General features: G+C 37.2%; 1 protein-coding gene and 1 pseudogene across 6 annotated transcripts in view; one reads left to right on the top strand and one right to left on the bottom strand.

Annotated features, from left to right (window-relative positions):
* The window catches only part of Pde1a (phosphodiesterase 1A), a 267,795-nt gene that overhangs the window by 246,785 nt on the left and 6,638 nt on the right, over nucleotides 1-14,372 (top strand). The window contains exon 15 of one of the 6 annotated variants that reach the window (XM_076928957.1): nucleotides 671-884. The exons of the other annotated variants lie outside the window; for them this stretch is intronic. Within the exon in view, the coding sequence (XP_076785072.1) occupies nucleotides 671-681 (11 nt within the window). The 3' untranslated portion in view covers nucleotides 682-884. Of the gene's footprint in view, nucleotides 1-670; nucleotides 885-14,372 lie in introns of those variants that run through there. 6 annotated transcript variants of the gene reach the window in all.
* On the bottom strand, nucleotides 13,631-14,054 carry LOC117703436 (large ribosomal subunit protein eL31 pseudogene; annotated as a pseudogene).

The raw sequence follows: 14,372 nt of genomic DNA, 5'->3' as shown, positions 1-14,372 counted from the left end.
TTCTTTCTTGTTGTTTAAGTTATTAGGTATAACCAATGGGAAAAGACATTTTTGGATAATAATAATAAATAAACATGTCCTTACTCTTAAATAAACATGTTCTTACTCATCTCATTTTAAAAATGAATCTCAAACAGAATATTATTTCTTAATATAAATTTATATTTAAATAGAGGTATAATATATGTAAGACTAATGTCTTTCATGATAACTTCTCATTCAATTCTGTGTCTGCTTGAGCCAAAATTGATTAAAATTGCTTTTTTCAAATCATCTGAAGATCATCACCAACAGATATGAGAGTCATGAACAGTTCTAATAACAAAAGCAAAATATGCTGAAAATTAAAAAATATTGACGATATTTGGTTTTAATGATTTTACTACAGTTGTTTATGCAAATGTGACTAATTTATAAAAATATTCATTGGGTTTTTTTTTTTTTTCATTACCTCTTCACACTTTCTCTAGACTGTTAAAGTGAGTACCCTTGTTTTTCGGAACCAAAACCTATTCTACAGGAACAGTGTAAGTTTTTCTTTTCAGTAAGCACCTTTAGGTAAAACTTCCTCTGTGCTGACAGCTCTAATTTGATCAAAAGATATTCTTCCTGGATGTCTACCTGAGCCTGAGTGAGAAAGGGAATCCCTGTTTTTTGTTTGTTTTTGCAGGTTGTTACTAAGTTGACATCAGAAACCTCAGACATAGCAGCTTCACATTTCTTGATTGACTTGGCTTCTCTGGCATGGACTAGATCTACTGGTGGCCGCTGCATCAACATCTTTATGCCTTCAAATATTGGTGCAAATAGCATTTTGTGGCACCTCTCTTTGCTGAGATGACACAGCGAGTGCCAATAAATGTTCCTTGAGCAACTTCTCAGTGATTTTTGTCATGTCTTCTATAAGGCTACCAAGATAGTTTCGCTTCAAATGTGCATTTTCTAAAATTTCTAAAAGGAAGCACACATTTTAAAAAGTTGTCCTTTATAAAAATTTTAACTTTTTTCCTCTGAAAATGCTTCAATAATCCCTACCTTAAAATTATTCATAAAAATTACAAGATGAATATTACATGGAACATGTTCATAATTTATATTCTAGTGAGAATGAATGGCCAGGATAGAATGGTTTGACACACTGGGTTGTGTTTAAATCTTCTGTTGCCACATTAGTTTAAGATTAGTTTTTGCTACATAACTTAGTTTAAGATTAGTTATTTTTCCTCCAAGAAAACTTCCTTAAATATTTTAATTGTGTTTTATTAATTTCAGTGTGTGTGTGTGTGTGTGTGTGCGCGCGCGCACAAATGGCAGGCAGTGCAAATGGCAGGCAGAGCATGTTGAGATCAGAGGACAACTTGCAAGACTTGATACTCTTTTATATATTTTAACAAATGTTTTTCAGTACTGTTTTTGACTATGACTCCCTCATGGCTAACTTAATAATTAGCTGTACCAGAGTCGTAAAAGAACTGTCTTAGTTAGGGTTTTACTTCTGTGAACAGACACCATGATCAAGACAATTCTTATAAAGACAACATTTAATTGGAGCTGGCTTACAGGTTCAGAGGTTCAGTCCTTTATCATCAGGGCAGGAGTGTGCCAGCACCCAGGCAGATATGGCACAGGAAGAGCTGAGAGATCAACATCTTATTCCAAAGGCAAACAGGAGAACACTGGCTTCCAGGCAGCTAGGATGAGGGTCTTAAAGCCCATGCATACAGTGAAACACTTCTTCCGACAAGGCTACACCTCCAAATAGTGCCACTCTCTGAGCCAAGCATTTTCAAACCACCACATCCCACTCCCTGGTCGCCCTTAAATTGTTCAAACATGTGAGTCTATGGGGGCCAAACCTAGACAAAGCATTATCAAAATACATTTGATCTAACTTCAAAAGTCCCCATAGTCTATAGCAGTCTCAACAATGTTAAAAGTCTAAAGTTCAAAGTCTTTTCTGAAATTCATTAAATCACTTAACTGTAATCCCCTATAAAGTCAAAATCAAAAGGCAGATCACATACTGTAAACATTAAAGAATATACATTACTGTTCGAAAATGTCATAGGGAGACAATACTGGAAGAAACAAGACCAGAAGCCAGATGGGCAAATTCCAACCTTTGCATCTCCATGTCTGTTGTCAAAATGCTCTTCAGATCTCCAACTCTTTTCTTCCTTGTTGGCTGCAGCACAATTCTCTTTGGTTGGTTCCACTTCCTGTTAACAGCTTTTCTCAGCTGATAGCCCATGACTCTGGCATCTTGAACATCTTGGGGTCTCCAACGTAAATTCAACATTGTAGCTTCTTGTTCCAATGCCTGGGATCTGCACATGATCTTCTGGGCTCATCCAGAGGGATTAGGTGGGTCACTTCTCCAGCTCTGACCTCGGTAGCACCCTAGGCTCTGGTTGACATCACTTCACTGCTGCTGCTGCTGTTCTTGGTAATCATCCCATGGTACTAGCATGTCTAATACACTGGATTCTTCTGCTGTAATTAGGCTTCACCAGTAGCCTCTCGTAGGCCCTCTGCATTGCTAAGACTCAACTTCTTTGCCTGACCCCTTCAGTTCTGGGCCATCAAATGCAACTGAGGCTTCACCCTTACCTATGGCCTTCTCTAGCCTCTCATAGTGCTAAGCCTCAACTGCTCTCCATGACCCCTTCAAAACCAAAACCACCGGGGTAATTCTAACACATTACCAAGTATAGCAGCAGCATGAGGTACAACCTTGGCTATCACTGGAACACAGCCTCTTTGTGCTCTCAGAAAGCACTTCTCAATGATGCTGGTCTCTTCTTAACCACTGCTAGTTTCTTAGTTCCAGCTAACCAGAATCAGTTGTCCCAATAATTCCTTCTATTTTTGACTCTAAAGCCTGAACCACATAACCAAAGCTTCCAAGTTTTGCTGCTTGCTGGAGCTGGAACATGCCCCCCCACTCCCCGTTTTATTACATTATTATCAGCTTTCTGTTTTCCTACTCCTTCACTAACTAAACTTGGCTATTCTGGAACTTGCTCTGTAGATTGACCTTGAACTCAGAGATCTGCATGTCTTTGTCTCCTGAATGCTGGGATCAAAGGTGTGTACTACTACCTCTGAACTTAAGTTTTTTTCTACTTGGAACTTGCTCTATACCAGATTGGCCTTGAACTCAGAGATCCGCTGCCTCTTTCTCCTGGAATTAAAGGTGTGTGCTACCATGTTTGGACCTAAGCTTAGCTGGGTGAGATCTTGCCCCAAAGTTACCACTCCCTTAATCTGTTTATCTTCTTGCACATAAGATTCAGCTCCATTTCACTTCCTGGTGACTTTTACTACTTGAACCATACATTTTATGTTTTTCCTTTCCCAGCTTGCTCCTTTTCGTTAAAACACTCTTCATGAGAGTGAACTTTAGTAACCACACCACAGAATTTATATTAGATAGTTTTGAGACTTCCTTTGTCAAGCAATTAGTCTAAATGTCTTCATCTTAGCCTTAGGCAGACTCTTTAGAAAATGGCAAAAAACAGTTCTTCAGCTAAATGTCATAAAAAACAGTCTCTAGGCCACATACCAACATTCTTTCCCACTCTTGGGACAACAGGCCTACACAGTTTAAATCATCCTCAGCACCACCATCTTTCATATTCCTACTAAGATGGCCCCGTAAGGTCCACTTAAAGCACTCTATGGCTTTCAAATCCAAAGTCCCCAAATTCCCATTTTTCCAAACAAAACATGGTCAGGCCTATCAACTTCTTAGTTATGGTTTTGTTGCTGTGAACAGACACAGTTGTGAACTGTGAACAGTTGACCAAGGCAACTTTTATAAGGACATTTAATTGGACCTTGCTTGCAGAGGTTCAGTCCATTATCATCAAGGTAGGAACATGGCATCTCTCAATACAAAGTGATTGACATTACCTTTCCTTGAATCACCAATGTAGCCTTTCCCATATCTCTCCCAAGTATCTCCCAAATCCACCTAGTGTCTCTATGAGAGATGGCCAGAATAGAAATAACATAGGTCAGAACTGATGTCACAGTTGTCTAATGTGGAAAGATGTAAATTAATAAATTTAAATTAACTTTTAAGGAATTGAGGATTCTTCCCTTCCCCTAAACACAAAAGCCTCCAGAGAATAAAAAGAGTTTTAAAAATGTTTCTGTAGACCTGACTGCTCTAAAAGGGAAGCTTTGTAATCCAGAAAATATTTTATGAAAATTTTAAAGAAATCTTTACCACCTATGTCTTGATTTCTTAAACTACAAATGTAATTATATATATTTATATACATATTCATAATTTTTAATAATTTTTTTCATTAACTGTGGGAATCATGGAGGTTCCCAGAGATCATGCAGAAAGATTCAGAACGAAACTGTTGATTTTTCTCATATATATTTAATTTCTGTTTTTTATTTTTTTCTCCAACATCATTATATAAATGTATAATTTTCCAATTATAAAAAGAAAGAACAAAAAACCAAAGGTATTTGTAGTTTCTTTCCAAGTGAGGTTGAATTAAAAAATATTCAAAGAGAAATGGAGAAAACCTTCAGGGATCTGAAGGTGCAACTTTATTATAATGTCATTTCTTTCTTTTCTTTTCTTTTTTTGTTTCTAAGAGACAGAGTTTCTCTGTGTAGCCTCAGCTGTCCTGGAACTCACTTTGTAAACAAGGCTGGTCTTGAACTCACAAAGATTCTCCTGCCTCTGCCTCCTGAGTGATGGGTTAAAGTCATGTGGCACCATTGCCCAGTTTACAATGTCATTTTTTAAAACATAGCCTGGCATAGTGGTTTATGTCTTTTATGACACCACTTGCCTCACAGAATGACAAAACTGTGAGTCCAGCCTGGTCTAAATAGCACACTCCAAGACAGCCAAGACTATGTAGTATGACTCTGTCTCAAAAACAGCATAGAGACTAGGCTCAGCTGGCTGGTGAAAGGTCCAGGTCTGCATTTCCAGCTACTCTGAAGCTGAGGCAAGGGAATCTCAAGTTCAAAATGAGGCTGGGCTCGAAAGCACAACAAAGTCAGCCTGCGAAACCAAGAAAATTCTCTTTCAAAACAATCTGTGGTGGGACAGTTGCCTACTGTGTGCCAAGCCCTAAATTTAGTGACTAGCACGACAATAACAACAACAAAATAACTAACAAAATCAAAACTGTAAGCTGAGCCCCTTCTTTAGCTTGAAAGCTGGTGATAAGTTATTTTGGTAGGCTTACATTAGTTTTTAATTATATCTACAACATTTGGTAAAGGTAATAAGACATACAGGCCACAGATCACTCAGTGGTGTTTGCTTCCCACTCTGGAGATTCGATTTTCTTTGTAGGGTCTTGTGTCTCACATCACCTTCTGTGTTCAATTAAGCTGAGAAAACCCATAGATATCAATGAGGAGTTGAGGCATTGTTAAATAAAATCAATGAATACTAAGACAATAACTTTGATGTTAGTTTGATGGAAAAATTGTACAACACCCACAATTTATTTTAAATCACTTAACTTCCATGGTGAGAGCAACCCTATTACATGAATCTGTAGAGGTCACAAATCCATCATTGTTGATCTGCAAACTACTTTGTAGCTAATTGCTCAATATGCTTTTTTTTTTTTTAAATTTTAAAGCATGAATTTGCAAATTTATTGCAATAGGAATGACTTGCATGAAGAAGGAAAAAAATTTCTTCAACCACTCTATTCAAAAACTGTGGTTGGATGAGACTCTTCACATATCCTTTCAAATAATCCTTTCCTATAGTCTGCAACATTAGATAAGAATGTATGCACAACAGAAAAATAAATAGTATGGGTGTGATGTTATGAAAACAGAAGCGTCTCCCTCATCCCAGGTACTAGAGTAGCTGTGTGTTTAGGACTAATTTCTCTCTTGGTTGATCTGAGGATTCATATAGATAAGTACTAACCATGTAAGCCTTCTGAGATGTGTTGACATAAGAGAAAGTTAATATAAGCAACTGCTATAAAAACAAAATGTTGAGAGGTATTCTATAGTTTCAATTTAATTCCATGTGTGAATTTGCTGAGCAGTATTTACAGAATAGCATGAGGACCATCTAGTAGTTGCTAGGTTTTAGATCATGCATCCCACCAGAATTTGCTGGACTTTCCCCCCAAGTCTCATACATATTTGTTGAAAATTGTGTATCTCAGACTCATAATAACTGTAAGTAATTTTAGCTTTCATAAGGTAAATAAAAGTAAAGGAAGAGGAAAGAAAAAAAGCTGTAAGGGGCCAAGAATCACTGAAGAGAATACCTCAGACTCAAATAGCATGTAAAAGCAAAGAGAGTTTTATTCTGCAGAAATTACCAGCAAGCAGGGGTGAACTATTCATCAAAATGGCGATGTGGAAGTGAGCTCCCAGGCTCAATTTAAAGCCCATTAAAGGACTTTCAGGGGTGGATAGGTGATCTTTATCCTCATTGGTTGGTTCTATCTCTAGGGATGTGGGTGTCTCTGGGATTTGCCAGGGTTCTTGGGACTTTCCAGAACCATTACCCTCTAACTAGTCTTGCTTCAGGCCAGATGGCAGAGCAGCTCCTGATTGGCTGTCCATGGGCTGTGGTTTGTCCTGGAACAATTTTTTTTCAGTTCTGGGAAACAGAAACTTAGGCCTAGTCCCCTGAACTGGCATCTCACAGCCTGTCATAGACTCAGTCTAGCTCCGCCCTCTCAAACCCAATCCAGATAACTGGAAAAAATAGATAACACACATAGTAGCCAGAGTCTCATCCTCCCAAGTTGGAAACACACAATGATGTTGTCTCCATTCAGCTGTTGGCCAATTATATACTTGTGGACCATTAACATAAAAAGGTGAGCCGTCTGCAGTCTCCAGGTGAGAGACAAGGCCTTAACTTGGCTGTGGATGATTCTGTAGGACCAGTACTGTGTAAAGCTCCAGATCACTGACATATGTTATGTGTGATCCAGTCTGGGTGGAGGGCTGAAAAACTTGTCAAAACAAAATACCAGAATTTACAGTTTTGTTTTGTGAGTATAGAGAACCACAAATGTGGGGATTTTAAATTTCTTCTCCCGAAGGTCCGAGTCTTGTGCTTTCTCTTCCACACATTTGCATCTCTTTACTTTGAAAGTCTCAAGGGTGTAGGACTTGTGTGTGTCTTGAAGTTTTGTTCGTGTTTTGATTTATTCTTAGCTAATCTTTTACTACAGTATTTTCAGTCAAGGACATTAATGAAAAGAGAATTCTGGTGTTTGTTTGTTGGTGCTTATTGTTTTGTTTGTAACAAAACACTGCTTACAGTTCTTGCTGTTAAACTGCTCTATCACCCCCAGGGAACTGAGCTCAAAATCATTTTAGTTTTTCTTAGCATAAAAATGAAAAGCTACCACATTTGTCTCATAAATTTCATCTTGAAACGTTATGATATTTTTTTTCCTGAAAACTAATAATTTTCTTGCTCTTTCGGATTTGAGTAAACTTGCCCTCTTGGATCAGGGAGTAAACCTGTGTGAGCAACATCTTCAGGTTTGTGAAGCACAGGGTAGCTCTGGAGTACAATGCCCAGATCTGCTCCATACATGAATAAAACTTTTTGTGCAAGATGAAATTGATGATTAAGTGGTAAGAAGTGTGGCTGGCTAAAAATGTTCTCTATGAGTCTGTCTTTGTTGTTACTATTATTACTAATCCAACATGTCATTCTCAGAAATTTATGCTTTTTATGCCTCTTCTTACCCCGGTTGCATATGATTAAATAAATTATGACATATTGATACATTTGTGTTAAAGTACAATAGATTTCATCAAGAACGTAAGATAGAAAGGGTACTATGTATTAAGTCATTTTAAACAATCTGAAGTTAAAATTTATATAATTATTATTATACTCCTCTGGTAGCTGCACTTAAAATATGTAAAAGGATCAGTCAAATGACTTAGTGGGTAAAAGCACTTACCACACACGTAAGTGGAAGGAGAGATCTACCTCCTGTAAATTGTCTTGTGACCTCTACATACCCTCGCTCCAACTAAATCAATACATAAAATACAAGTATAACATATTAGTGTTTTCCTTATTATTAATAATTATCATCATTGATAATATAAAAATTATGTGTATGTACATAAAAAAAATTTTAAATATATGAACCCAAATTCTATAAAAAATTAAATACCATAGGCTTTAGATAATTAATAAGATATAAATTCATCATTGGATTTTGCATTCTGACATTGTTAAATACAGCAATTTTGGGAATGGTTCCTTACGGTAGTAACATTGTGTTATGCGGTGTCACACTAAAATCCACAGCATCATTTCTTTGACTTTTAAGATTAACAAAAAATGGCAACAAATAGGCAATTTAGGAAATTATGCCTGCATAATTGTGCTGTGCCACAAAAATTAAAGATGTGATTCCTATGTCTTTCCACATTTCCAGCTATTTTCCACGTACAGGAGAATGAACATGACTCCATGGTTTCTATATCAAATAGGACACACTATTTTCTTTTTCAGTACTATCTGTGAAAAAACCAAGCTTAGCTATATCCACCAGTCTCCATTCAGCCAGTAGCAAAGTAGATTGCTACATCAATATAATTGGGATAATTGGGCATTTTTTAATCAAAATCAATTGAACGTTTCTGTTTACTTACCAAATTGAAACTTAAATAGAAATTTTAGATCATCGGAGTACTTCCAGCACAGCCGAAATGTTTCACCTCTTTGCACTTTATTTCCAAGTTTCAATTCCTGATGATTGATTTTGATCAATGTACATAAGACCAGTAATATGAGCTAATGTTCTACCTACAAAAGATAAAGCAAAGAAAAAAATAGCACACCTTTTAGACTCAATTGTTATAATTTTATTCTGATAAAAATTAAACGCCCATTCAAATATGTCTTGCCCAAACACTGTTGGGTGTGGAGGCTTCTCTGGAGACCTCCCACAGATCACACTCTTAAAGAAAACTGACACTTCTTTTCCAGCTGCTATCTAATTGCAATAACACCTAGGCTTTGGATGGGTCTTGGTGTCAACCTCCTTTCTCCTCGTGCTGAGTTATTTTTCTGGCTTGTGCTTGTACAAGTTTTTCACACTATCACAATCTCTGTGAATTCATATATGCAACTACTATTGGAATATAGACTTATGCAGCCATTTGGAAATCAGTGTGGAGACTCCTCAAAAGGCTAAAAATAGATCTTCCACATAATTGAGTTATATAACTATTGGGCATATTCTCAAAGAACTCTATATCCTGTTACAGAGATAACTTGCTCACGTTTATCCCCTGCTTCTCTATTCAAATATCCAGGTAATGGAAACAGTGGAAATATCCCTCCACTGAAGAATAGATAAAGAAAATGTAGTACATTTACACAAAGAGACATTAAACCACTGTTAAGTAAAATGAAACTATGAAACTCACAGGTAAATGGATAGAAGTGGAAACAATCAATGTGAGCAAAGTAAACCAAACCCAGAAAGACAGACATCACACACTTTCTCTACTACGTCGATGATGTTAGCACTTGAAATACTCACAGAGATTAGAAAACTAGTAAGGGGACATGAAGATGGGGAATCTTTCCAAGGAGGGAGATAGAGCATAGTAATATAAATAAAGAATGAAGAATATGGAACAGGAAGTATCAAATGAGGGGATGGGTAAAGGAAGACATAAAGAAGGGACAACCAACACTAAAGCCCTTCTGAAGAAGCCATATGGAAACCTGCTACTGAGGAAGTTTCATATATATATATATGAAAGTTTTATACATATATATATATGTTAAAGGAAGTATATATATATATATATATAAAAACTTCCTCTAACACAGAGACATATATATATATATATATATATATATATATATTAAAACTTCCTCTAACACAGAGACAATGCTCCAACTAGACACCATGTATTAACAAAGCCCCATGACTAGGAAAGGATTACCACTTTTTGAGTTGTCGGTTAATGGGATCTCTTAACTATTACAGACCATTGCCAATGCTCTTGGTTATCGTCCAGAACTCAATGATAAGACCATATAAGAACTTATTGATTTGAAACTTATGTAACACTTTATAAGATGAGGTATTTTGTGTTAGTCTGGTTCCTGGACTCTGTGACAAACTTCTGGAGAAAATAATTTCAGCAAAGAAGGATTTGTTTCAGATGTCCAGCTCATGGCTGGTTGGCTCTTTAAAGAGTAAGGGAAAACTTTACTATTAGTTCCTATAAAATTTAAAAAGAAGCTTATCTGCTTCCAGTATAGAGTGGCTTGGAGTAAATGTTGCCATTCCAAAAAGAATAAAATAGGGACAAAAAAAAAAGCTATGACCAAAGCAAGACCATACCCAACAGAAAAAAATGCCAAATTTTACAGCTCTATATCTGGTTCTGAGGCATTTATTTAATTTGTACAAAGCCATGTTCTTGCACCCTTAGTAATATGGCCTCTCTTTGGGACTATTAACTTTCCTGGCCTAAAACTTTACTTAGCATATGGTCCACATTCTAGACATCCTTAATCTCACAGAGACTTCAAGGCATGTTCATCTTCGTTCTCACAGCTTCAGACATTACGCTTTGAGGTCCAGAACACAAGGACTTCAACCATGACATGTGTACTGTGTGCACATGTCAAACCTTCATCATCCTTCATGGTCCCTAAGCTCCTTTATTTTGCTAGTCTGTAAAGCATCATATTGGACAATGCAGAGATTTGCTATCAGCTCAAGTAGTGCCTAGGATCCCACCGACCATGTCTGCAGAAGTTCCTGTGTACTTGAGTGAAGAGCCAGGTGAGACATTTCCCTAGGTTGCCATCCCTCTTTCTCCTCAGAGGCTGTTGGCCACCAGCCTGAGAAGACAAAGGAACAGAGGCAGAAGCAGGGTTCAGATGGCAGTAAATATGGAGGAATGACCTCTGGAGATGGCTGCAGCAAGACAAGTCTACTTTATTGTTTCAGGGGTAGAGTAAATAGGGGCTTTTTAAGGGATGTGTGTGGAAAGGGCTAATTGGTCCTAGCATCATGCAAGCAGAAAGGGCTGATTGGTTCTAATACAGCACTGAATAATCATGCTGGCAAAAAGTCAGAGTGGGATGTGTGTGTGATGAGTTATGCAGCCTTGCAGAGAGCTCTGTACAAGGTCACTTTTCAGACAAAGCCAGCCACCTGTGTTCAGGAACACCCTCTAGGTAAAGACACTCTCCAGACAGAGAGAGGCAGAGACAGGAAGACCCTGCTGAGAAAAGGAGTCTCCCATTTTTCACAGAGCTCCTAAATCCACCTGGTAATGGGGGATGATACTGTAATAGCATGGTTCCACAAAACTAGGTCACCCTATGCTAAGTTATCCTCACAGTATCATTTCTATTTTATTGCCTCAATACAAAATATTTGGTGGCAGTGGACTATTGTTATTGTTAGTTATTATTTCTCCTCTTCCTCCTTCCTTTTCTTAAATTCTTCTTTTCTCTTAATTTTATAGTACTGAGGATTGGACCTAAGGCCTTGGGTGTATTAGTCCCATACCTCACTATGCAGCTACATCCCAAGCTTCTTGGTGTCTTTATAGTTTCAGTATCTCTTTAGCAACCACATATTTCTTGATATTATTATTATTATTATTATTATTATTATTATTATTATTATTATTACCACTATTACTATTATCTTTTTGGCATTTCAAAACAGAGTTTCTCTGGGTAGTCCTGGCTATCCTGGATCTTACTCTGTATACCAGGCTAGCCCGGAACTCAGAAATCTGCCTGCCTTTCCCTTCCTAGTGCTGGGATTAAAGACATGCATCACCACTGCCTGACTGATTTCAACTTTAAACACTTTCACTTTCTGAGAAATTTTCAAGGTTTCTAAGGCTTCAGATTTGCTTTTTGTTTCCAACTTTCATTGTAAGGTGGCTAAAAGCAGCTAGCAATATTTAAACTATGGGCTAAATGCATTGAAATTTCCTCTTTGCTTTAAGATATAATTTTCTAAAAAAAAAAAAAAAAAATCTGGGCATGACCAGAGTGTAGACAAGTTCTTCACAGTGTAGCGCAAGGAAGGACTTTCTAGCACAAATCACCACAGAATATTCATCCATTTGAACACCCATCACAAGTAGTCTTTAAGTTCTTTATTCCAGTTGGCATTTTCCCACTAGAATCTCTCATTTACGTGCTCTGCCTACAACGCTGTGCATATTTTTTACCTCATAGTTTTGCACTGTTCTAAACTCATCCTTATAAACCAGTGCTAAAAGCTCCTAACTCACAAGGTTAGGATGCCCTGAATGTCAAAGCCCTGGATCCCTTTCTCTAGTACCAATTTTCTTTATCAGTCAATGTTTTACACACACACACACACACACACACACACACACACACACACCTCTATCTCTCTATCATCTCTATCTAATCTTTATAACCAAAAAAATTATTGACTCATTATGTTAGCAATTTTGCTCCAAGGACTGTTGGAACATTAATTTGGGCTGAGGTAATAAAAGCATATGGTAGTAGGAGTATCTAACAATCTAGTCACTTCATGCTTAGCAGGAAGAACAGACATGAAGCTGAGAGGATGCATGTGTTTCTAGGGAATGCCCAGTATACTCTTGTCCACTCTCCACTGCCTTCCAATAATGATATCATACTGTGAATATGTCAAGAGGTGACTATAATAACTACCCCAGGTCCCCCAGAATCTACCTATTTCACCAAATCTCATCACTAGTACCAGATATGAATTTATTTCTGTGTAGCCTTAACTACAATTATAAAATGATCACTTCCCCCAATAATAACTTAACCACAATTGCCTCAGTTAAGACACCTTACCTGGCCCTTGGCAGTGTGGCACAGAGGGTCTACAGATGAATATGAGTATTGATGATTGTCTTTCACCACCAGCATGTTCAGAATCTTTGAGAACTATGAACACTGTCCATTAAAGAAGGAGCTATGATCTCTGTTACAGTTTGTCTTTCAAATCCTATGAAAAAATGGTGTGCCATTTTCATCCATAAGATTTTGCAGTCTGGTACTGTTGGGAACCAACAGCAGTGAAAACTGCCTGAATTGTTTAAGAACATGTCTGATGTCAAGAATGCACTGGGACATTCATTTAATATGCTATAACTTCTGGAAATAGTTTTATCTATTTGGGGTCATTTAGGGTAACTCTACAGAGAAATTATTTTAACCAAAAGCTATGTGCATGAATCTTATGGGAGATTATTTTCCTAGCTCTAACTTGATTATCATGCATATCATTTGTAGGCTACATTGCATGTAAATGTTAGTAGCATTTTTGTCATAGCTAGGAATCATAAATATTTTCATAATATATTTAGTGGAATATATTGAAGTTTAATTTGATGCCATTATTACTTCTAAAGCATATATAGAATAAACCTGTACTTAGTTCTTGTCATTTACACAATTACCAAAGAGGCACATGTAGTAGCACTGTGTTTTAGTAGATTCCTTTACTATGCTGATATTGTACTGCAGTTTAAATGAAATTCTTTCTGGTAATATGTATTTTATTTATAAAGTTTATTTTGGTTTTTTTGTTTGTTTTTTTGTTTGTTTGTTTGTTTTTTGAGGCAGTACTGCAACTGTATTTGATATTCAGGTTAGTTCTCATCTACATTGACCGTCTGTAGATTTTTGAATGCGGTAACAGGCACGTAAGTTACCAATGTATAGAGCTTGTTTGGTGAATCCTCATCTTCATTACGTTTTCTGGACAAGCGTACTCAGATGCGATATGGAACATTCCTTATTACCTTGGCCCAGACGGCTTTATTGAGCCTGGTGTCAATGCGAACATCTGGAGTCCACATTTCCTTCATGGCAAACTTCCAAATTTCTTTGAGTGCCCGAGGAGCACGCTTTTTGAAGCCCACTCCATGGATGCGCTTGTGAATGTTGATGGTATACTCTCGGGTCACCACCTCGTTGATGGCAGAACGACCCTTCTTCTTCTCGCCACCCTTCTTTGTGGGAGCCATTCTGCCGGGCCCAAGTTGGAAAGGCTAAAGTTTATTTTGTAAAGAACATACATTTCATCAGGCTAAAAGGCTGGGCTGAATCATATAAGATCAGAGTAAAACTTTGATTCCATGGATGGTTTTTAAGATTGTTTACATAAACTATGCTTCAATTATGAAGGTTACCTAAAATTATCTTTGAGGGGATGAATGCTCCCAGTTGTTTCCTCCTTCCTGAAAGGATGATGTCAAAATTATGTGCCTAAGAGTGACTTACTCATGGCATACCCAAGTTAGTTACAAAGGCTTCTACAACTAAAGATGAATTTTTAATAGTGTGATTTTGATATATGAGGTCTTTA

This window comes from Arvicanthis niloticus, chromosome 2, assembly GCF_011762505.2.
Source record: "Arvicanthis niloticus isolate mArvNil1 chromosome 2, mArvNil1.pat.X, whole genome shotgun sequence".
In the NCBI taxonomy this organism is placed as follows: domain Eukaryota; kingdom Metazoa; phylum Chordata; class Mammalia; order Rodentia; family Muridae; genus Arvicanthis; species Arvicanthis niloticus.
The sequence above is the reverse complement of the archived record's forward strand: the minus strand, read 5'-3'. Positions and strand labels throughout refer to the sequence as shown.